The 23,307-nt window shown below is 42.5% G+C and overlaps 2 protein-coding genes across 2 annotated transcripts in view; one reads left to right on the plus strand and one right to left on the minus strand.

Annotated features, from left to right (window-relative positions):
* The window catches only part of EIF3H (eukaryotic translation initiation factor 3 subunit H), an 86,672-nt gene extending 78,284 nt beyond the window's left edge, over nucleotides 1-8,388 (minus strand). The window contains exon 1 of the mRNA XM_086465528.1: nucleotides 8,267-8,388. Coding sequence (XP_086321654.1) covers nucleotides 8,267-8,386 — 120 coding nt within the window. The 5' untranslated portion in view covers nucleotides 8,387-8,388. The remainder of the gene's footprint in view (nucleotides 1-8,266) is intronic.
* Nucleotides 8,389-19,366: 10,978 nt separating this feature from the next.
* On the plus strand, nucleotides 19,367-22,856 carry UTP23 (UTP23 small subunit processome component). Its single transcript, XM_086465760.1, has 3 exons — nucleotides 19,367-19,554; nucleotides 21,274-21,448; nucleotides 22,354-22,856. Exons 1-3 carry the CDS (start codon nucleotides 19,367-19,369, stop codon nucleotides 22,738-22,740), a joined length of 750 nt encoding a protein of 249 aa, XP_086321886.1. The 3' UTR covers nucleotides 22,741-22,856.
* Nucleotides 22,857-23,307: the final 451 nt, after the last annotated feature.

Here is a 23,307-nt window from a genome sequence, read left to right on the forward strand (position 1 = left end):
ATGTGCCCATAAGAGGAACAAAAAAATAATGAGAAGTTTAAGTGTTAATGACAGCACTGTAGAGGGCAACACATTATTTCTCCTTGCACACAGCAAAAAAAAAAAAGGCTATTTTGAAATAATATTTTGTCCCTCAAGTCTTGAAGTGTAACACTGCTCAACACATTTAAGCCACCTCCACATTTAGATTAACTCCTTTTGTCAGCACACTAGTTTCACGGTATGAAGTGATACCAGATGTTCTACTTTTAAAAGCCTCACTAGAGTATACTTACCCTGACACTTAGTAGATGCTGAGTGCACCAATGCACTCTTACAAATCATTTAAAGTTTGTGCTTTGTTAGCAAGTATACCTGCTATCCATTGACAAAACACACCGAAATTTTAGTCCTTGGACAACCATGATGCGGGTACTTTATCCATTTCAGGTTAAGAAATCTTCACTAAGCCTGAAAACTAGTATATTCCAAGGAGGTTCTTGCCCTTTCAGCTTGCTACTACACATCAATGCTTTCTCTTCTCAATGTAGGCACAGATTATATGCAGAAGTTCCCCCGGGTTAGATTCTCGCAACTTATTGTACCTGAAGATTATTAGAAAGTATATACGCATCACACAGCTAATACAAAACACTTCTGTCTTCTCCATGGTTCAAAGATTCCATGAACACATCAAGCCAGTATTCAATTCACACACTAACTCTCAGCGCCAACATCATCTGACCAAAATTTTTAGGGAAACAGGTCAAGAAAAAGTCAAAACAGATTAAACTTCAACTCAAAATTCCATTTGAACTCCTTTGGAGGACACACAAAACACAATACAGCCTGAAGGATGTTATCCTAAAATCCCATTCTACAGCTCTGCAATGTCAAGAAATTGTACTGAGAACAGCAGGTAGAACACACAGTCTGGGCATTCTTTCAAAGTCTTCAAAAGGGTAAAGAAGGGAAGAAACCACAAGAAAAGCTAGGAAAAGCATAGTCTTCACAACCTAAGCAATGTCAGGGACTTTTAGCCAGTTCAATACAGGCTTCAGTGTTATTACCAATTACTCAAATACTATGGAAATTGATTTTTTTCTTTCCAAGAGTGTCGGAAATTGTCATTTTAGAAAGTGCTTAAATAAACATTTGCAAGATGAGTCTCAAAAACTGATTTTCAGTAAACATGGTACCTTATTTCATTTACTATGATCAAACATATCATCCAAAAGAGCTCCTCACCCAAGAAGCTAACTAGGCTTCTTTCCCTGTTAACAGCTGGGGATACAACCCTATCTACTGTATGCCTTCAGGACAAAAATGGCTGGTTACAAGAAAACAAGGCACAAGCAACTTAAATACCACAACTATGAATAAAGTAACTATTGAAAAACAGTGCAGTAATGTTAGGGTATTTTTAAAGAGGCAGACTCAGATGTTTTTATCTATGTTAAAAAAAAAAATTAAAAAAACCACTCTACATACCACAGATGAGAATACAAACCATTAGGCACGCTACATCATCACCAAATCGAGGATGACATAATGAAGCTTAAAGTAACAATCTTTGAATAAATCAGTCATAGTAACACAAGAGAAATATCTAAACTATAGACACGCTGGTGCAAACACAAACGCAGACAAGGCCTACAACTTCTAACCACCTTCTCAACATACTTACGTTTTAGCCAAGGCATGTTTGTATTCAATATAAACAAACTGACAAGGGTACCTTAAGGTTTAGCTTAAGTTCTATACAAACTTTAAGAAGTACGCCTAAATATATATTCAAAGACTTACAGAATTCAGCAGCTGGAAGAAGTAGTACCTGGCATTAGAAGATCATCTTAAACATTGACATGGCCTCTAACCCTCATCTCAGAGTTTGATGGCCTGAAGATCCAGGTATCCCTCACCCACTGCTATCCATGAAGGCTTCTATTGAAAGCTCTAGCAATATTCATTAACTACGGAATGGCAATTTGTTACTAGTATTAAGGCTTTCCACATCAGCAGCTATGAAGATAAAGGGATAGAAACCTACAGTCGTTTTGAGAAGCCCACATAACTTCTGTTACTTTCTAGAATATGCAAAATTTGTGTGCAGTAAGCAGAAGTGTAAAAAGAATTCACATGCAGTGGTTTAATAAAAAAGGAAACATCATTCCCATTAATGAAATAAGAGCAATGCACGTATTAATGTTTTAGCACGTTGTTAAGGCTCCAGTTATACTGTTATGCAAGAGCAATGTATAAGAAAACCTTATTCAGTTAGTCAGCATTGTGTTCTCCAAAAGCACTACTGGATATCATTTTCTGAATGCACACATAAACTCAAGAGGTTAGGATTTTAAAAATAAAAAAAAAATAAAAAATAAAGTCTTATATTGTTGCTTAAGAATTTAGTTAGATGAAGAATTCTTTCCCTTTACTTTTACTCTCCTTCCTAGAACACATTCACGCGGAGGATTTGCAAAAATGAATCAGCTTCCCAGTAACAACATGCTTCCTTGTGACTACTCTGAAGGCAAACTTGATTAATAAAAACACTTACTTGGCCTAGCAGCCAGCACGCCTTGCTAAAAGATCCACATCTCCCAACCCACAGCTGTTACTTTCCCAGAAGAAAGTTTCCATATATCCGTTATCTACATACTGGTGGTCAGACACGACTCATAATCCACCACATGGAGTAACTTGGGTTTTGAATATTAGTTCAATTTCTGTATTACATAAACTTGCATGCTCATCTAATCCTTTCATGCTACTAATCCTGCCTGATCTTACATCTGAGTGGTAACCAGTTCACCTCTGCTTTCAGTTTTACACCTTGCCTGATACCACTACTAAAATTGTGAGAACTGCAGAAATACGCTGAGGAGGCCCTTGGTAGTACAATTTTAGAGAGCTGAGTAGGGTTAGGAGTTTCACTAAAAAAAGCACTCTAGAAAAGTCTCCAAGTTTTGATGGAAATTCAGAATCTCTTATTAGCACTACATCGTTTTCTGGTACTTCTAACAGTAGACAATTTTAAAACTGGAGAACCTGCATGCTGCTTCCTGGTACAAAACTAAACTTTCAGGTATCCCAAGAATAAACTTACCCAAGAGCACAAGTTTGCAAGATTAAACTACGTAGCAACAGGAAACCAGCCAGTAAATGAAGAGAAACAACCAAAGTCTCACAACACCGCACAGCCATCAGCCTGCTACTTCCAGTAAAGCAACATAATACCGAGCTTAAACCATGCTATCATACATACGACTACTTTGTTGAGAACACTAACATTGCAAAAGCAAATGCTTAAGAGTTACCACAAACATGAAACAAGGTTACCCTGCAAACTTCCATTGTAATAGTGCAGCAAATGGAAAACAAGACTTTTTAATGTCAAACTAACTCGCCCCATCCGCTCTCATGGTCACAGCAGCATTACTTCAGTACCAGTTTCTCCATCCTCTTTGCCTCATTTACTCACTTTGCTGTGTGAAAGACAGGATGCAAAGGTACTACAGAGCAAACAGCCAGCACTCATACAGTTAAAGGCTATAATTCAGTGAGTATGTAAAAGAGGTCAAGTAAAAACTGCAATAGCAGAACAGTAATTTTGAAAAAAGCTTACAATTTAAGAGATAATAAATAACTATCAGGAAATGCAGCTGAGCAGAATTGTTCATTGCACTCTCTTCTACGATTATAATGACTCTCATAATAAAATTGCAGATGCAAGACATCCAACTACCTTTATCATTAATCCAATAAGCACAAAATTAACCCAGTATTTCCTTTTCACCCTCTGTCATTTCAAATTTTCCACTGGAAAACAAGTAAACAACAGCATTCTGAAGAAAACAGCAATATTTCACAACTGGGTTTATATCTGAAACCCCGTACAACAGAGTGGTGTTTCACGAAACAGCCATAACGCCAAACAAAAATAGAATTTTTTTTCCATACATTATCTCCATGGTATAACGCAGACCCCAAATAAATACAGGACAAAGAATGAGAAAGAGGAATCACAGAATCAGAGAAAGATTATGTTTGTTAGCTTTAGGAAAACAAACATCAAGATCTGAAAAAAACCTGCAGCAGTTGTTCACATGATTTCACGAAAAGGTTATTTTCAATACAGCCATCTGTATAAATCAACAATACAGCCCCACTAAATCACGTTCCCAGAAAAAAATGTGAGTTTTAGAGACAGCTATGAAAGTTTCAGGTACGCAATTGAAGTCTGAACTTCAGATTTCTGATCAGTTTTGTAGAAATAAGCAAAATTAATATTTATACCCAAATATAAAAATTCACACCATTCAACCTAACAATTGTAGGTACAAAAGTCTTGTAAAAGTTCCAGTAAATTTATGGACTTTATTCTGCATTTTGACATCAATAAATGCAATAATTTGGTAACTTAACCTTTTTCCTTGCAAGAAACAGGAACGCACAAGTATCTTTCCTTTTCATAGACTAACACAGAAGGGCACTCGGCGGCACAGGTAGGTACTCAGAGAAGAAAACTGCCACGTGAACACAAATTTTCTTTGGGCGACTGGAGTTGAGAGAACGCGATGGGAAGTCTACATAAATTTCTACAACAGGAAGCAAAGACAACAAAATGTGATGCATCACACTCATCTGATTTTTTTCTCAGGATTGGCAAAAACAAATAAATGAAAACTTGTATCTCATCTGAAAGAAAAAGCACATTATAAATCTGAGTTTGCGGAAGGTTATTTTTTACCCTGTGATTTCTAATTTCTTACAAAGACTGGACGACCTACATTGGAAACTGCTTTCGCTACAGGTTTATTCATTAAGCATACAACTTTTCTGACACACTGTTGTATCAAAAAAAAGCTCCATGTAAAAACTTAACACACATGGGATATTTTGATTGCTGAACCAATACAACCTGAATCAGCTCAAGCACTTCACGATGGCACAAACCAGTGAGACATACTAGGACCTTCCATAATATGCACTTAAGCCCATGTTATCCCTTCCAGTTGTACAAATCCTTATATAGACTATAGAACCCTACTCACTGGGGATGAGTTAAACACAGCGATCTGTAGAACAAGCACAGGCTGCCACTACTAATCTTTATTACCAAATAAACCCAAAGCAGATCACAATATTGTCTTAAAAGGAATAAAGAAAACCTGTATTTCTATTCATCACACAGCCTAAACTGCAACACCCATTCAATTCAGTAATTCAGGAGATGCCTAGTTCCAAAAAGAGAGCACCTCAAAGATGTCTCATTTAACAAACCTCAGCACCAATGGCTCTGCATCCACATGCCATCAGTGACTCTTCCTGTGTCGTAAAACCAACTGAACAGAGTCAATTTTCTTTGATATTGCAGTCATTGCTTGTATTCCCAGCCGGAGAAAGAAAACCACCCGCTTTTGCTTATCGTGTCTTACAAAAAGGCATTCCCAATTAAAAACTGCCAATATAATGGAATGTAGAGATAATTTCTGTCTGCCACAAATCTCAAAAATTAATCAGAAAATGAAACCACATTCAAGCTATCAAAAAGAGAATAAATACTTGGAATCTCAGTATCATGCTGATGCAGTAGCTAGCCATATGTATCACATGACAACGGAGACCTTAACTATCTAGCAGAAAAATCAACAGAAAAGGGCAGAGACTTGTATTTTTCCTCTCCCTTTTGTCACACTGTGAAGACTGAAAACCTATGTTCATATTTAATTTCAGAAGCATTTTATAAACAAGTATTCCAGTACTTCAATCAAGTTATGAAGTGTCTACAATGTGACTTAGTTCTCCCTCAATCTTCCTAATATTCTGAAAAAATAATAGCACCAAAATTTCTCACAGCACTAACATTCTAAAAAGTTACGCGAATTTACACTACCTTATTAGTTAGGGTTCCACTGTTAGCTTGTACTCCTGCCATGGCAGTGCTTTTTAATTTACTATTGTGTTACCTGAAACAAAATTGCGCTTGATCTAAACCCAAATTACAACATTACACAATAAAATAAGGAATTAATCTGATAAAGTAAGAAAGGAATTAACTATAGGATGCTCTACTTGTACCAAATTTAAAAAAGAGGCCAGTTAAGTAGGTATTGCTGCATCATTATGTATTATGTTTTAAGGTAACACAGACATTTAGAACTTCTCTTCATTACCAACAGTTCTATTTTACTTTGCTGTTCCTCTGAAGTAACAAGCGTTCTCAAAATACTTTCACATTCTTACATACAGAGAACACTAATGCATCTTCTACCTTGCGTACACAGACCCAAAACCAACCTACATAGCACACCTTTGCTTTCAAAGCAGTCCCATTTGAAAGGATTCCTTATGGCACTGCCAGGAGATGAGACACCAGCGGAGAGAAAGAGATCACCAACTTCCCTGACATCCACCAAAATTCGTCCCCAGTTTTGGCACGTAATCACCCTGGCCCGTCATCAAGATGGCTGACGAAGCCCCATTACTTTGTGAAAGCACAGGCAAGACATTTAAATCAGTAAGATTAGAAACATTTTATCAGAATCTCAGTAAGACATTCTAGGGATTTGGAATAGGAGACATTCTGTTTACAAAGCAAGCAAATTGATGCCAACACTTACTTCTCTTCACCACAGGTGCCATGGAAGTTTGTGAACCACACTGTTAGTGTCCCGAGAACACTTTGTGTGAGATCCATTGGGAGACACCTCCAGCAGGTGGAAAGGTGAAAGCTTTCAACTGCTTTCAGGAAGTCACCTTCCTCCGCACAGACTTCATGCAAGAGGCATCACTGTGCTGCACCAGAACAACACACAAGGCCCAGGGGCAAAGAAAAGCCTAAGGCCAAAAGTAATGGCAGGCATTTGTGGGACTGCCAGCAGCAGATCACCAGGGCCGCTTGCAGCTGATTTGAGCGAACAGTAGTTCACCAAGCAGATTACACCTCAGACAGAGAACAATTCTGGAACACCTGTTCTCTTCATTTCATTAAAGCAGGAACAAAAGAAATCCAATTTAACAGTTGTTATTAAATCAAAAACTGATAAACCAGCTTTTACACCCACAGAAACGGAATTAAAGGTGCCAACCTGTATCCTGCTCTTAACTATTCCTTTTCATTGTTCCCTCAAACTTTCTAATAAAAAGCCACTCACGCACCATTGTCCATCTGGCACCAGCCTGCCTGCAACAGCAGCAGCCTGCTGTCAGCTGCTATATTTTTAGGGCCGCATTCCACAACTGGTCAGTTTTCACCACCCCTTGAAAATGCTACATGCACCAAAGCTACAAATACACAGACAGGCGAACAGAATACTGCAGAAATATTCTACTTCAAATTGTCTCTTTCATAAGAGCCACTATACACAAATAAGTTATTCTTCCTCTTCCAAATATTTACTATACTCTGTAAATCCAGGACAATGGCTGGGGACTATCACTAATAAATGCCAAACAGGCTTCAAAGCTTGCCTCAGAACTATGATCTTCTTTCTGTTTACCAGTATACTGATTCTTCTCCATGCTTCAGCTGTACAGTGTTCTGGTGACACTTGCAAGAGACAACGAACAAGTAACAAACAATCCCTCTATTCTTAAGAGGTTTAAGTAACTATTTTCCCCCACTCTACGTCATTATGAGTATTACCAACTGGATAAGACATGAACTGATACAAGAGCCATCAGCAAAGCCAAGAACCAACTTTAGCAAATGCTCTTCCACTTAAAGTCTGCACGGATTGCCTCCATCAGGACGGCTCCATTCTCTGCTAAGTGCCTGCAATCCACCCGTCTATTTTATTTCTTAATAACAAAACACAGCAGGTGCTGGCAGCCCTAACCGAGAAGGCAAAAAGCACAAGGGGTAAGAGGAAACCCCACCGTTCTGGCCATCTCTTACACCTGTGCAGCTTTCAACAGTCTAAGGCATGAAAAGTGGAAAAGGAAAACCCGGACACCAGGGCGGCGGAGCTGACGGATGAAAGGGACTATTTAACAGCAGTGAACTCCTGCCCTGCCTCGGCCTTCACTTCCACAAGGGAGGGAGTCGCTCCCCTCCCCAGAGAGAGCACGGGGGGAGCCCGGCCACGGCTCAGGGAGCTCGGGAGGAGGATGAAACCGCTGCTGCCGCTCGGGCCGCCACGGGGACCCCGGCCCCGGGGCGGACGCCGTCCCCCGGCCGCGGCACCGCCCCACGGACGGGGCCAGCCCCGCCGGCGGCTCCACGCGGCCGCGGCCGCCCCGCCCGCCCCTCCGCAGCGGCGGCCCCGGCCCCTCCGCTCACCAGCCCATCGATCTGCACTTGCTTGACAGCCGAGTCGCCCGTGGCGGCGGCCTTGCCTTTGCCTTTCGAGGCGCCGAAGCCGCTGCCGGCAGCCCCAGAGCCTTCCTTGCGCGACGCCATCTTTCCCCTCGCACCGGCCGGAAAGAGAAAAACGAAACACCGGAAGCGGCGGCGCGGCCGCGGCAGCGCGCAGGGCCCCGGCTCCGGGCGGAAACGCGACGGGATAAGGAGGCGCATGCGCAGTGCCGCCGTGCGGCGACGGCGGCCTTCCCCCGAGGCCTCGGGCGCTCTCCGGGCGGGGCGGGGCGGGGCGGGGCCGGGCCTCGCCTCGCCTCGCCTCGCCTCGCCTCGCCTCGCCACCCGGCACAGCGGCTCCCGGTGTACCTGGGGCAGGAGAAACCCTGTGCCTTGTGCGAGGCGCCGGTGGCCGTCCTACCTCAACCGACCTGGGCCGGGCGGGGGCCGAGGGGCCCTCCCTCGCTGCCTGCCTCCCACGGGCGGCTGGCGCCTGGCGAGCCGCTGCTCGCAGCCCGGGAGCCTACGGCTGCACATTGCCACGGCCTCCTTGGGCCAGTCTGATGCTCGCGGTCGTGTAAAGGCGCAGCTGTGCCACTGGGCACACTGGTTCCCCAGCGGGGCTGAGGGAGGCTCTGCTCGGGGGGAGCACTTATACCTTACACACCAGCTTGATATTGAGGGAGAAGCACTTCCAAGAGAGAATAGATTTGAAAGCTTTAGATTTTAGCTTTAAAAAAAGCAGGTTGCTGTGGAGTTATGTGAGTCTTGAGGATGAATAACGAGTCATAAGTGCGGTGAGAGGGGATACAAAATCTTAACATTAGATGCAAACAAAACCCTGAACTATCAACTACTCAACGCTGTTCCCAGGAAAGAGTTTAAGTGTTGTATTAAAAGTTAACTGTTGCTTTTGCTTTGCTGCTCTTTTTTGTTTGGTTAGGGTTTTGTTTTGTTTTTTATAAGTATTTCAAACCCTACACATTATTCTGAAAAATGGAGTGGGCTGTGACAGGTAAGCATACTAAACACTCCAAAGCTCTCCAGACACTATGCCAAAAATGTGACCTCGTAAGAATTCACCCTTAACCTTTTCAACAATGTACTTGACACTAATTTCTAACTGGGGGAGGGGAACCTGCTCACCAACAGGAAGATGTATCTGCATTTTCCAGCAGACACAGGCCTGGCATTTGCCTGTTCCTATAAAATGGCCTTAACGTCACAAGAATATTCCCTACCAGCTGCCTGCATCAGGGCTAGAACAAATTAAAGCAAAGAACCTAGTATCATAATCATCCCCACCAGGGAAACCTAGATACCACCGATATCACTGATCAGGCCTGCATTGACCAACAAGAGACACTCACCTTAGCTAAGGACACCTTGCAATAGATGTCTAAAGCTAGGTGTGCTGAATCCCACTTTAGATTTCCCTTTGGGAAAAAAACTGTTAAGTGGAGATTAAGGGTGAAGTTTAGAATTGCAGCATCACAGAGGTCAAATGTGCCTTATGTCTCAAAGAGACCGAAGTGCGCATGTGCAGCGGGATTAGGGCGTTGTTCTGAAACATAGGTTTGTAGAGAGGCTGATGCAATAGCGACGCAGGGTTTCAAGGCACTATGCTGTGGCCAATGAGCTCAACCGTCGTGTAGGTGTTGCAAATTTGAGTCCTGCCCTTCACAGGTTTCCATGACTGAATGTTGCACTCCCACTGGCATTGCCTTTTGAAGTTTTTTTACAGAACAAAGTTGGTTGATTCAATAGTAATATTTCACTTTGCTGTTATATGCACATGCAAATCGAGTTTTAATTTACAAATACAATCAAATAGCTTTAATTAAAGAGGACTAAGACTAGGAAACAGTGTTATGGTAATATAGTGGTTTTCAACTCCAGTCCATGGACTGCTGGAGATCTGTGGTCTACTTCAAAGATGCTGGTGAAAGGTATTTAAATATAAAAAACATGCCTTCTGTCAGTAAATGCATAGTGCTTTACCACTGGCAAATTCTTAGGGATCTGAAATGGAATGAAAACTCCTGGGATAAGACAAAAGTGATACGTTTTTCCTGCCTATCAGTTTTTTAACAGAAACTTAATGTAATTTAAAAAGAAAAAAAAAAAAACAAAAAAAACACAAAAAAAAACCCACCAAGCAAACCCCAAACCAACAAGTAGCTACAGCACAGAACATCAGCATGTTCAAAGAGGTTGCTGTGGGCACCCAAAATAGCCCTATTCGAGGGACTGGCATAGGGCTCACATTACTTAATGCAGTGCCAGAATAATTCAGTCAATTTGCTTAATTATGATAAACATGAAAACTGAAACACAACTACCAACTTTCTACTTACAGAACTCAGCAGACCACTGGAGGCAAGAGGCCACAGAAAAATTCACCATTGAAAATACTGAGTTCTTGAAAAGAAAACCTTAAAAAGGATGGCTGACCAAAAAATTTTAGTAACATTGCCCAATCTACTGAGGAAAACGACAGAACAGATGACATCCATCACAAAATATTTTAGAAAATTCAAATAGTGCACAAACACCATTAATCGTTTTTAAATCTTACTCTAAATCAAAAGACAGCTGGAACCAAACCAAACCCGTTTATTCCCCAGTCCTGCTTAAGTAAAACCCTTGGTGTAACCGAGATGTGTCATCTCCCTCCACGCTACTGCTGCACCATATCAGTGCTATGAGCAGAGCTAGTGTTGCTAAATGGAAATTATCTGATTAAGGGTTCAAAGATGTAATCCCTTCCAAATTGTCAGACTGACTTTACCTCAAGGGCTGAACCAACCTGAATTACGTTTGTGTGTGCTGCAGGCTAAGACCGTGCACATGAATAGTTACCAGAGAGGGGCTAACCTGCAATGACTTGTTACCGCTTGGTAAATGGGTCATGTCTGAGTTCTGTGGTTTTCCTCCCTACCCTCTCAGCAATTCCAAATATGTCTAAGCATAATGAACACCTTAATTTCATTATCACAAAGTACAGAGGAATAGGGAAGAATCACTTAAGACACATGTACAGCAGTCTGTACTTGCACTGAGACACACCACCCCCCCAAACAAAAGGTTGCACTAATAATTACAATTGCCTAAAACAACATTAATTATCCACAAAAAGAAATTGTTTCCAGTAAAACAATCTCCAGAACTCGGTGGCAAGGGGTTCTCCTAACACAGATTTAAATTTGCCTTGTGATATCTCTCAGCCTTGCAGAAGTTTGAATTTCAGAAAAGCTCCGTTTTCTCAAAGAGATGAGGTATTCAGCCTTAAACTTTCAAACATCAAGAAGCAGGCACATGGCACATCTCCATATGATCGTATTGCTGACCTTTTTCAATGTGCCATTATACGTAACGTGCTTACTCTGCCTTAGCAGGCGGGTGCATTGCTTAAAAATTAATTAGAGTATGTAACATCTTTTCTGTGTAACGTAAGGCTTGTGTTTGGGAGAAACATAGTGAATACAAGGCTGTACTTCTGTATTTAATCCCTACGTTCAAGTAAAAAGCTTATTCTACATATGGCATGGTCTCTTCCCTCCTTTTGAAATCCCTTTCTTATTCACAGGATGCCTTTTGGTAGTAGCCTCTCACTTACATACCACTCTCAGAGCAAAATTCCTGTGACGAGAAGGTGCCTCTGTGTCAATGGTACCCTCCCAGCCTCTCGCCCACTCCCCTTTCCCACAGGATGGGGTAAAAACAGGAGGAAGGCAAGAAGTCTTGTGAATGGAGTTTCAGAAGCCATGGGACAGACAAGATCTCTTAAATGCTCATTCTTTTCTTTCCTTTGTTTACAAAAGAAAAGTGGTTGGGAGATGTATCGGGCATCCTCAGATCCCTCCAGCAGACACATGCGTTACGCTTCTATCAACTACAGTCGCATTCAGTAGCGCTGCGTGTCATGTGCAGGCAATTCCAAATGCCGACTACAGCTTCAGGAAGCAGCGTTGTGTACAAATCCTGTGTAAATCACGGTTTTCGGCCATTTGAGCTCTGCTGACCACAGTCTAAAGGAAATGTGATCTCCCCTGGTGTATCAACCCATGTTAAAAAGGTTCTTCCTGATAAATACGGTAGCACTCTACAGCCGCTTCATTCAGCTATCACTGATCACCAAATGCAAGTCACTGAAGTCAGGCCCTTTGTGTACTTATTCCTACAGCAACTACAACTGTCTGTTTTACTGATAAATAATAGTCTGCTGAAGTGTCAGATATTCATCCAATGCTTACTACTTTCCACAGAGGAGCTCAATGTGAAAATTTAAGATCAGGCTACATAACTGCATGGGGAATTTTGGGCCAAAGAATTTTTAAGTACTAATATTTCTCATGAGGCTAATTGTGAATTTGGAAGTTATTGGTACCAATACTGAAGTCCATTCCACATTTTTTTCTCATTTTCTTCAAGAGAATCAAAGTGAGGAAATTGGTTTTATTGGGTTTTTTATTTGAAATAGGAAATGGAATGTAATAAGGTACAAGAGTGATAGAGAAATGGTAAAGGTGGAGCTGCAACAGCATAGAAATGCCCAGGGCAAACATCAAATGCAATAAAGGAACTACAGGACCAGAATGTGAGCTTTGAAAATTCAATTTCTTTTCTGTAAGAATGGAGGTTTCAAAGGCCACGTATGGTTTCAGCCATGCTCTTAGACAGGCAACCTTTTGGCATTTGCTTGACTAGATGTAAAACCATTATATTAAAAAAAAATGGAGCAGCTGTCCTGGAGAGTAGCATAATAAGGTATTTCTACATGAAGGAAATATTTAAAAATATAAGCGCTTCTCTTGGGAAAGTTTGGGGTTTTTTTTCACTGCTCAACTTTGTGCTTTTTTCAATAACTGTTTTCCAGTAAGCATTTTTAGTTACCTTCTATTCTTACCCACTCTTTTTACATTCCAGGTGTTTGTTTATAGCTATTTTTTATTATTAATGGATCGTTTCCTATAGCACTTCAAAACCTTTAGCCTAAAACTAACAGGAACAAAAAAAAATGACATAGGAATGAACAATAAAATTGCTTGTCCTGGTTTGGCTGGGACAGAATCCCAGCCCAGCCATGCTGGGCAGGCTGTGGGCAGTCCTAAGTCAGCCAGGGCAGCTGACCTGAGTTAGCGACAGGGGTAGCCCGTCCCATAGTGCCATGGTCATTATAAAGGGGGAAGGTTGGCTGAGGAGAGAGAGCTGCTATGGGGTTCTTCCTGCTCCTCTGGTGGCTTGTCTGTGTTCCTGAGGACTGCTGCCCTACTGATTGTAACTGCTGCATGTTCATTTGGATGAGTATAACTTTGTACGCCTTTGTTAGTATTAGTGATATTTCATTAAATTAAATCTGTTTTCAATTCAATTCACTGATCTCCTCTTTTTCCCTGATTCCCCTTCCTGGTTGGTAAGAGGTCAGAGCAACTGTTGCAGTTTAGCCCCAGATAAGGGCTAAATGTAGGTAATGAGGAAACAAATGGAAGCAAGCATACCAAAAATCCAAAATGTTTTATGTCTTCCACCTTCCTGTAATCTCCAAAGTAAAACCATGTAATTGTTTAAAAGAACTGAAATGGACCGATATATTTACTTTCTCTCAGAAATACTAAAAGGGGGAGAGGGATGTTCTGCTCAACATGAAACAATGGGTACTTTCCTACGCACAATAGCAGACAAGACGTAAAGCATCACTCCATTCTTCCCCTCTATCTACCTAGTACTCAGCTATCACGTAATCAGTGTTTGGCAAGATATCTTCCTGTCTTCTGCATTCTTCCTGCTCCCCAAATTGAAGTTACAATTCCAGTCCTGAGTACTCCATGAAGACTTCCTATTTTCCTAAACTATAGTGCTTTTACGTCACTCTCAAGTGCTTCTACAAGCTCTGCGAGTGTAGAGCGAGCAGAATGGCAACTAACTAGTGCGTATCTCTACAAACAGTGCAGGGAGGAAAGGCTGCTCCGAAGGATGCCCTTGTGTGTCCTTACAGCAGCATGAAACCAGTTGTTTAACGTGTACATCTTAAAGAGCTGCATCAACGAAAAATGCTGTGTAAACTAAATGGTGTGTATCAATGAAGTGTATCTAGTCAGAAGGACAAAAGATTAAGTTAGATAAGATCTGATTTTGTTCATCATTCATTTGAACTTGGTTCTAGGTCAAAAGAAGAGAAAAAGGCTGGTAGAACATTTGAGAAGCTGTCAAGAATCCCACTGATTATTTTCATCCCTATAATTTCTTCCAGCTCTAGTGAGAAAGCTGAAGTTGCCTGCAAAACCTTTGTCCTGCAAAACCTTTGTCCTCCAGAACGTTCTCAAAGTATTTGCTACTATAAGCAGTCACTTAAAAGCCTGTACAGATATCTGCTGTATAAATACTCTCTCTCTTGCCCACGGAGGTCACCAGTATGTAGTGAAACTAAATACCCTAAGCTCTACACTAACTGTGTACTTGTTATGACACACAATTTACAAGATAATTAATGAGGGACATACTGTGATGAGCAGTTACAATATTTAAGCCAGAAGGAATTTTCTAACTAAGGCTTATGGTAACAGTAGAGCCAGAAAGGTGCAGAAAGCTTTACCGTATACAAAATTCTCAACTGCTGAGTTTGTACTAATCCATAAAGAAAAACGAGGGCTTGTCACAGCCATGTTTATTATAAACCCAGATGCTGCATTCCCATGAGATAACAGAAAAACAGGTACTGTAAAAGATGAATGTACATGATGAAGGCTAAAATTCAAAAGCTCAGAACCAGCCCCAAGGTGATGAAAGGAGGAGCCAGCCATGAATAATAAACATTCTGACAAATGTAATTTAGATGCTGCTGAATCTTATTCTGTGGCCTGTACATACCTTGGAAAAATTCATACCTCAGGAAAATGTTTTCAGACACACTCCAACAATGTTTTACTGTCCTGTGTTTATTTATTATAGTCTTTGTTTCCAAATACTCTACTTGAAAACCCTGCCCTTTTTTGTGAATTGGTTAATTTTTCATATTTAAGGATGTCTGGTGCTAAGACTTATTGGAGATAACCACCGAGCACAGCATTTGCCCAAAAGCAATGCATTCAGATTAAAAAGGTCTGACACAGGACAAGTTTGGAATAATGAGGATTTGAGATCTTTTTCTCGCCAAGCTATAAGCATTTGCCAAAGTGCCAGCTACTAAGGGAAATCTTTGTTACTAGGCCTACATCAAAGCTCTTTTGATAAAGAACAGCTTTTGATTCAAGTAATCCACATGTCACAACAATTTTATGCCCTTTAATTCTACTGCATTACCTAGCATCTCAAAACCAGAGCCAAACTTGTACACGCCAAGAGATGGTCTTCCCTGCTGGAGCAAGTTTTGTGTGCAGTGCCATGGGTGAAGCCGGCTTTCCTATGACACTTATCATCACTCAGGTTTAGTAAGTTTGGTATGAACTTACTTTGGATATACAGAAGGTCTCCTTCAGTGTGTCACCTTGTTTCCATAAATGTTGTACATCTACACACAAGTTAAATATTGTCAATAAAGTCACAGGAACTTTTTGTTAGACCAGAACTGTACCCTAGGCCAGTGAGTATCCTGTCTGGCTATGGTCAGGGACTTGGATTTCAGAAAAAGAAGTTCCCCATTTCAAATTCTGTTTCCTGTCTTGGAAAAAAACAAGTCACACCTTCCACTCTCCTCTTCAGGCTCTCTTCCACACTGGTACTGCTGGTAGGCAGTATACTGATAATGCAAGTGGTTTGTTCGTTCTTCAATAAAATGCTCGCTTATATGGAACTCAAAGTCTTTTAGTAGTTGATAACTGATGAAACTTCTCAATTAAAGATACATTAGCAAATAATTTCAAAAAGATATCTTCCTCTGAGCTTTATGAGAAGCTTTGCTGTGCTACAGACAGTTTCTGTAAGGGCATGTGGAATGCAAGAGCATTTGATTGATTAAGTCATCTGGTCAAGGACTATTCAGTGTAAAATAACAAATAGGAAGGAAAGTGATATATTAAACACTCACAGACACACAAAAATTGCCGAATGAGCAAGTGGTAACAAAGACGGAGCAGAAGTCTTCAGGCCATTAACAGAGCTGCCCAGGAGGTCACCCTGAAGAGGACCAGCCTGGGCTTTGTCTCTGATAAGAAGGGGCAAACATGAGTATCATGAGTATAACAGGATATTTGAGGGGGTATACAGGACCGTGCAAAACTTTTTCTGGGATATCAGGAGGGACTTGTGGGATTATGGAAAGCTTCCTATGGTATGTCCACAGAACTGACCAAAGGCAGGGGTAAAGGAAGGATCAGGGTGGATCTAGGAGGACGTGTGGGAAAATGGGGTACAGGGGAGCTCACATATGAGTTGGCAGTGGTCTGTACGTCTGTCTGACTGAGCTCTCTGATCACAGCAGCCTATCCTATCTTCTTATAAAGCCCTTTTCTTAACTAGTTATCTTTCTTAACTAGTTGTTACCTTTCTCCAGTGAATTTAATCCTGTGGATGCATAATCCGCTGGAAGACTTCTGGACTAGCCAGTGAGCAGGAGGAGAGGCACGTACGTACATGCACAGATGGGTTAGGGAACCTGAGGGCCAGACATGGGTATCAGAGGGACCAAGGAGCCACGCTGATATTTGAGGGACTTGTGAATGTGGGCATGCTGGTGAGGACAGGCAGCGAGGGCATGTGAGCTGCTGCTTGGGAATTTCAGCCCTGATCAGCTGGAGACGGGGAGCCAGACTTCACCACCTGTGCATAGGTTGCACATGATGTCTGGCGGAGTTCTCTGTGCCGTGGTAGTCCGCATGGCTGGCTGTGTTAGCGTCCTCTGTGTGTGCATGTGCCTGCATACGCTTGTCCAGGACACATGCGAGCCTAAGAACCCTCCCGGCTCGAAAGACTGTGCGTGGATGGACTTCACCAGTCAAGAGCAGCAGTCCCCAGGTCCTGGAGACCAGTAGGTTCAGCAGCTCCCATAAGATCCTTAGCCTTATTTTTAAGAAATCTGCTTTACAGATGGCTCATGGAAACAGTATAAGCATTGAACTTGAAAGGAATATGGTGAATTTTATTATACGCAAAATACTGTCAAAATATCAAAGAAAATGCTGAAAAAACCTGTACTTCTCTGCAGTGCTGTAGTATTCTTACAGATATTATTTTTAACATCTAAAATTTATTAAAAAGAAACTTTAAAAGAATTGCATAGAAGTGAAATACAATTTGCAGAATGCTACTGCAAGTCGCTTATCATACAATTAATGCTACCTTCTGCACAATGAAGGAGAAATCTGTGCTATTACTTTTGCTAGCCAGCATTCTGAACCTGTTTTACCACACCAATCGCATTACAACTTGTCTGTGATGATCCTGTTTACCAACTGAGCAGGGAAAGAGTGTCTCATCACAATGGTATTTAAGACCCTGCTCTGGATTATATCTTACTTTGCATTTAGTTCAAAATGTGACTAGTTCAAACTCATTTACTTGTTTCTCCTTTCTATCTCTATTCTGTCATAGCTGCTGTTATCATTGAAGATTCCGCATTCTGGCTATGAGATGTGGGAAATGTTCTTAAGAAGGAATAACTGCCAGGTTTGGGGCAGTTAATTAGGCATCTTCGTCCCACCAAAAAAAAAGAAAAAAAGAAAAAAAAGAAAAAACTACTCAAAGAAAAAATAAATAATCTAGTAAGGTTTTATTTTAGAATTTTGCTGAGTGTTTTTGTCTAATTTTTTACGTAATGAACCTGTGCAGTTACGTAGAAGAATGGGGACACCGTGCCAGTATGGGAACATGTCGGCGACAGGACTGAAGGTTAATAAAGACCAATGAATTCAGTGTATCCCGTGGCTCAGAGAGTCAAGGCATGTATCCACATACGTGCATGACACTCATGAGCACGCACAAGTGTCCCCTGAAGACAGCTGGAAAGAAGGATTTAATGACAGGAAAATACTGTCAACAGCGCAATCGGACCCCATGGAGAATACTCTCAATCACCTGTTCTTCGCACTTTTCAACCTGTAAGTACTTCAAAATATCTTCCCATTTAAACATTGGAGTTTCTAGAATAATAATTAAATGCATTACTTTTCAGTTTAACTAACCTGCTTGAAAGCAGATGTTTTCCATGCCTGTTTCCTAGCCAAAAGACCAATATGACTGGTGGGCATTTGCTTAAATGACCTTAGAGCAGCCTGACTGATTACAGCTAACTGGCAGGTACCTGCAGTACTTTGCCAGCAATACAGCTGTCCCTGGCAGAAAGATGTCTCCTGTTGTACCTGCATAGCAAGGCAGATGTCTCTGACTATCATTTTGATGGTGCTAAGATATCATATCCCTTTCCCTGCCTAAAATACAGGAATTAACTTCAGTTCCTTCACTGCCAAATGTCTGGTGGGCTTATATTTTCGGTTGGACAGGGAAGTTTGTGCAACCTAGCTCTCTTCCCAGACTACAGTGAAATCAGATTCTCTGTTTGTCATGGAAAAAGACTAGTAGTACTAAAATGTAGAATATGCTTTTCAGCTTCAATTTCGTGCACATCGAGCTGATGTAGCCGATACAGGCCAACAACACCATCAAGCATTGAATAACCCTTCCTAAGCCAAGTATGCCAATGCCTGATTAAACTACATTCCGGGTCACGCAGTGTAATTTAATCATTATAGTGAATTAGCAGAAAACGGTGTGATTTCTGCTCCGAGCAAGCGCCAGGAGCTACCACAGCACCGCAAAACCCGGGGCAACGAACTACCCTTCAGGGAACCAGCGCGACGGGCTGGATGGCGGCGTGAGGCCCTCCGCCGGCCCGGCGCAGGGCGGGCAGGCGGCACAGCCGGCGCCCCCGCTCCCCACCGGCGGCACCGCACGCCCCCGCCGCGGCCCAAGGCAGGCAGGCGCGGGCCGGGCCCGGCGCAGGGACACCGGCCCGGCGCAGGGACACCACCGCGCAGCCCCCGCCGACCTGCTCCCTCGGACCCCAGGGGGCGACGGCGGCGGCGGCAGGCCCCGCCCCACCCCGCTCCTCGGCCGGGCCCGGCGCAGCTTCCGGGGGGGGCCGGCGGCGCCATGGGGCTGACGCGGCAGAAGCACGCCAAGAAGAACATGGGCTTCTACCGGCACAACTTCCACTTCTGCCAGCCCTTCCAGGTGCTGCTGGACGGCACCTTCTGCCAGGCCGCGCTCCGCAACAAGATCCAGATCCGCGAGCAGCTGCCCGGCTACCTCGGCGGCGCCACCGACCTCTGCACCACCCGGTGGGGCACCGCCGCCAGCCCAGCGCGCGTGCGCGGGGGGGAGGGGGCCGCGGGGCGCTGGAGGCCCCGGAGCGGGGGGGGGGGGGGGGCGGGAGTCGCAGTGCGCACGCGCGGGGGCGGCGTGGTGGGCGCTGTGCTCGGCGTGCCGGGCGCCGGCGGCGGCGGGGCGGGGGGGCGGTGGGTGCGGGCTGTGAAGGACAGGGGCTTCGTTAGGGGCGGCTGCCTTTTCAGAGGGGGCAGGAGCTGCTGAGGGGTGAGGCGGGGTGACGGGGTGGGTGAGGGAGGCCTGGGCGGGCCGCTCCCCGCCCCCAGCGCTCTTCTTGGCGAAGCGGGAAGAGCAGAGGCCAGCTCCGATCTGTGGGGCGGGAGGGGGTGAGTGCTTGTCTGGAGCTTCAGCCTGCCGGTGAGGGGTTGTTGCCAAAGTAGCTCTTCTCAAGGGAGAGCAAGGATGTGCTGGACAAAGGCGTGGGAGCGGAGCGTGCACATTAAGGTCTAAGTTGCCTTCAGTTTGCCTTTGGTTTTATTTTGTTTATGTTGTGTGTGATAAAATCTCCCTCACTTGGATTTCTGCAATGACAGAATAGCCAACTGCCCGTCACGGAGGCAAGTGCTGAAAATATCAGCAAGATGTATACCCTAGGCTACAAAAATTAAACAGTGAGCCGTCTTGCAAAGCATACAGGGCTGGCCCGTACTTCTAAACAGTCCAAAGTATCGATTCATGGCCTTAGCTGTGAAAGGTTCAGGAATCACTTTGATCCAAGCTATATTCCAGTCATGTCTAAATGTTGCTTCTTCCGTCCTTCTTTCGGCAATTCTGGTCTTTTTGACCTGTTTTCACGTAGGGCAGCTGAACGGACTCGTTTTTCTCTGCTGTCAGAATGTGAAGTTGGTGAGGCAGCTCCTCAGTGTCATGACCAGAGCTTCCCTGAGGAAATCAGCTGGCTCACTGAGAGAGTCTTGCAAAAAGAAAAGGCTCAATTTTCACAAAAACTGTCCTCAAAGGCTAAACTTACTTTTCTGGAAAGAAAAATAGTTGCTACCATGTCCTTGAAGCTGTATTTCAAGGCAGGACATTTCTGCCACTATCCACATTTAATAGTAAGACTCAGTGACCAGAGTAAATTTGGTTTCATCTGCCGTTCATTTCTGAGTATCCAAGCTAGCATCCTCGTAGACTGCTACACTGTCTGTGAACATCTTTAGGTCTTTAGGTTTGCATTTTATTCTCTAGTGGGAATGTTGGGGAGCCCTAAACTTCCAGATTTTTAATCATATGGACAGTCTTTTTTCTTACTCTGCTTGAGTTGGTTGCATTCTGAAAGCAAGTTTGAAGCAAGGTGATAGATGCTAATACAGAGTTTAACTTGCATGCAGTGATTCATGACTTTGTGCTAATTCAAGTAATTTTATTTGTTAAGTTCATATGCTAGGTGGTACCCGAACATAAGGACTGAGCATTGTCACTGATAGGAAATATTTTTAAATCATTTAGTATAGCAGTGTTGTTACTGGTTAATCTTGTTTGGAACTGAGGAAGTCTTGCTGACGTCTTCAGATGGGCCACTGCGTTCAGGTTACCGGGTGCCATTTACAGATCACAGAGCCTGAACAACTGGGCATTGCTCGTTCCTGATTAACTCGCTTCAACCTTTTGCTGTTGTAAAGCACACGTAGTCATTTTCTCGTTTAGAAATCATTATTGGTTTTGGTTTTCAGATGTGTTCTAAAAGAACTGGAATCGTTGGGAAAAGCACTGTATGGAGCAAAATTAATTGCCCAAAGATTTCAGGTTCGAAACTGTTCTCACCACAAGGATGCTGTGAGTGGTTCAGCCTGCTTACTTTCCATGATTGGAGAAGGCAACCCTCATCACTTCTTTATCGCTACACAGGTAAATGCTCATGGGAAGCATAACTCCGTGTCATTTGAAGTGATCCTTTGATACCCAAGGCTAAGGAACCCTACAGAAACCTCGACTGTGAGATTTTTAAATAGCTTGTGGGAATTTACCTTGTAAAGCCTTACTCGCTCTTAAATGTGTTTGCTAATTATGAAGTAAGGAATCTTTTGTCTCAGTTGAACAACTAGATTGTTTTACCCTAGAAGGATATTGCTTAGTTTAGCAGAAAGTGTAGAAAACATACTGACTACCTAGTGACATGCAAGAAACCAGCTGATGAATGTCAATTTGCTTATTGCTTGTGCATGCATCCCCTGCCCCAAACGGTTTTAAGCAGTAGTCTGAAAAGTGAAATTAAGTCTTAAACAACCACATATATTTTCAATTTTAAGACATTTTGGAAGTTTTAACTAGAGAATAAAGGTAGCTGTTGTGTGCAAATAAGAAAGTCAGGTTTTTTCTTAGATCTGTTATTGGGACTGTATGTATAGATTATATACAATATGTACAAAATAGTTTACAGTAGAATTCTGTATACTTATGTAAGATACAAGGAGTTTAAAATGACTTGCTATAGAAGAAATTATGTTACTTCTTGTGCAGTGATGGACTGCATACCACTGAACTGGGACTTTTTCCTCAAAAAATGCATGTTTGCTTATACCTGCACGAGAAAAGGAAATGGTAATAAGTTTTCCATCAGAAGTACACCTAATCAGAAGGAGAGAAATTGAAATTTAAGTTGCTCTGAAAGGCACTGCCGTGTATATCTGCTAGATTAAGTTTCTTATCTTTTTCATAATGTAATTTATCTTTGTAGTTTTGTATTAAAAGTGCATTTGAATTGCAAATACAGTTTAATCCCAAAATATTGACTAAAGTGTTTAATTTTACAGGACCAAGATTTAGCAAACAAAGTGAAAAAGAAGGCTGGCGTTCCATTGCTCTTTATTATTCAGAACACTATGGTGCTAGACAAACCTTCTCCTAAATCTTTGGCATTTGTTCAAAAGTTGCAGACAAGTCAGCTTGTTCCGGAGCACCAAAAACAAAGCATTGTGCAGCTTAAAGAAAGAGGGGGACTAGCAAAGCAAGAAGGTGAAAAGAGAAGAAAACGTAAAAGGGCAGGCGGCCCCAACCCTCTCAGCTGTCTGAAGAAGAAAAAGAAGAAAACACAGGAGGGTCAGGAGCCTTCTGCTGAAAAGAAGAAAAGAAGAAAAAGAAAGCGAAACAGGGTTAAAGCAGAAGCCGTGCAGTCAGTGCAAAAGAATGAAGAAGAATAACCCCATCTTCTTAAACAATGCAGGCCTTGAACGTTGTTTGAACTTTGCAGAAAGATTAATATGCAATCGTGTGAAACCAAGTTGTTGATATTAAAACTTATTTTTATGAGGTGGTACTGCTTATTACCGCATCTCAGCATTTGCAGGTTATTGTCCTAATAATTTATTCTGTTGTTTAGTAGTTGGGTTTGTGATAAAATATTTATCATGTTTCATTATTCTCTCCAGCATCTGGATTCCTACCAGAGAGCTCCCATGATCAGCAGCAATTTTTTAGAAATGCTTCTTGGGTTTTGTATGGGTTTTGGTGGGATACTAGACTTCTTTCTAAATCTAGGTCGCCATTCTTGTTAAAACTAGTTTTGACAGTTGTGCTGTTACAGAGTGTGGAATTGACCTAAAAGAGCATAGTATCTTATTTATCTGTATTGCCTAAATACAAAAGTTAACTCTTTTGCAAAGTGACTGCGTGCCCTAGGAAGTCCCTTCCAGCCCAAGTTACTCTGTAAGCTCCATCTGAACTGACGCGTCTGTTGTTCACGGTCTTTGTTTGTTAAGGAGATCCTG

The sequence above is a fragment of the Leptosomus discolor genome, chromosome 5 (assembly GCF_034619465.1).
Source record: "Leptosomus discolor isolate bLepDis1 chromosome 5, bLepDis1.hap2, whole genome shotgun sequence".
Classification (NCBI taxonomy): Eukaryota; Metazoa; Chordata; class Aves; order Leptosomiformes; family Leptosomidae; genus Leptosomus; species Leptosomus discolor.

Bases quoted from the DNA above. Each gene is read 5' to 3' on its own strand.
- UTP23 (XM_086465760.1), top strand. From the start codon at position 19,367: ATGGGGCTGACGCGGCAGAAGCACGCCAAGAAGAACATGGGCTTCTAC. The intron at 19,555-21,273 runs GTGGGGCACCGC...TTTGGTTTTCAG, and splicing joins ACCGACCTCTGCACCACCCG to ATGTGTTCTAAAAGAACTGG. The intron at 21,449-22,353 runs GTAAATGCTCAT...TTAATTTTACAG, and splicing joins ACTTCTTTATCGCTACACAG to GACCAAGATTTAGCAAACAA.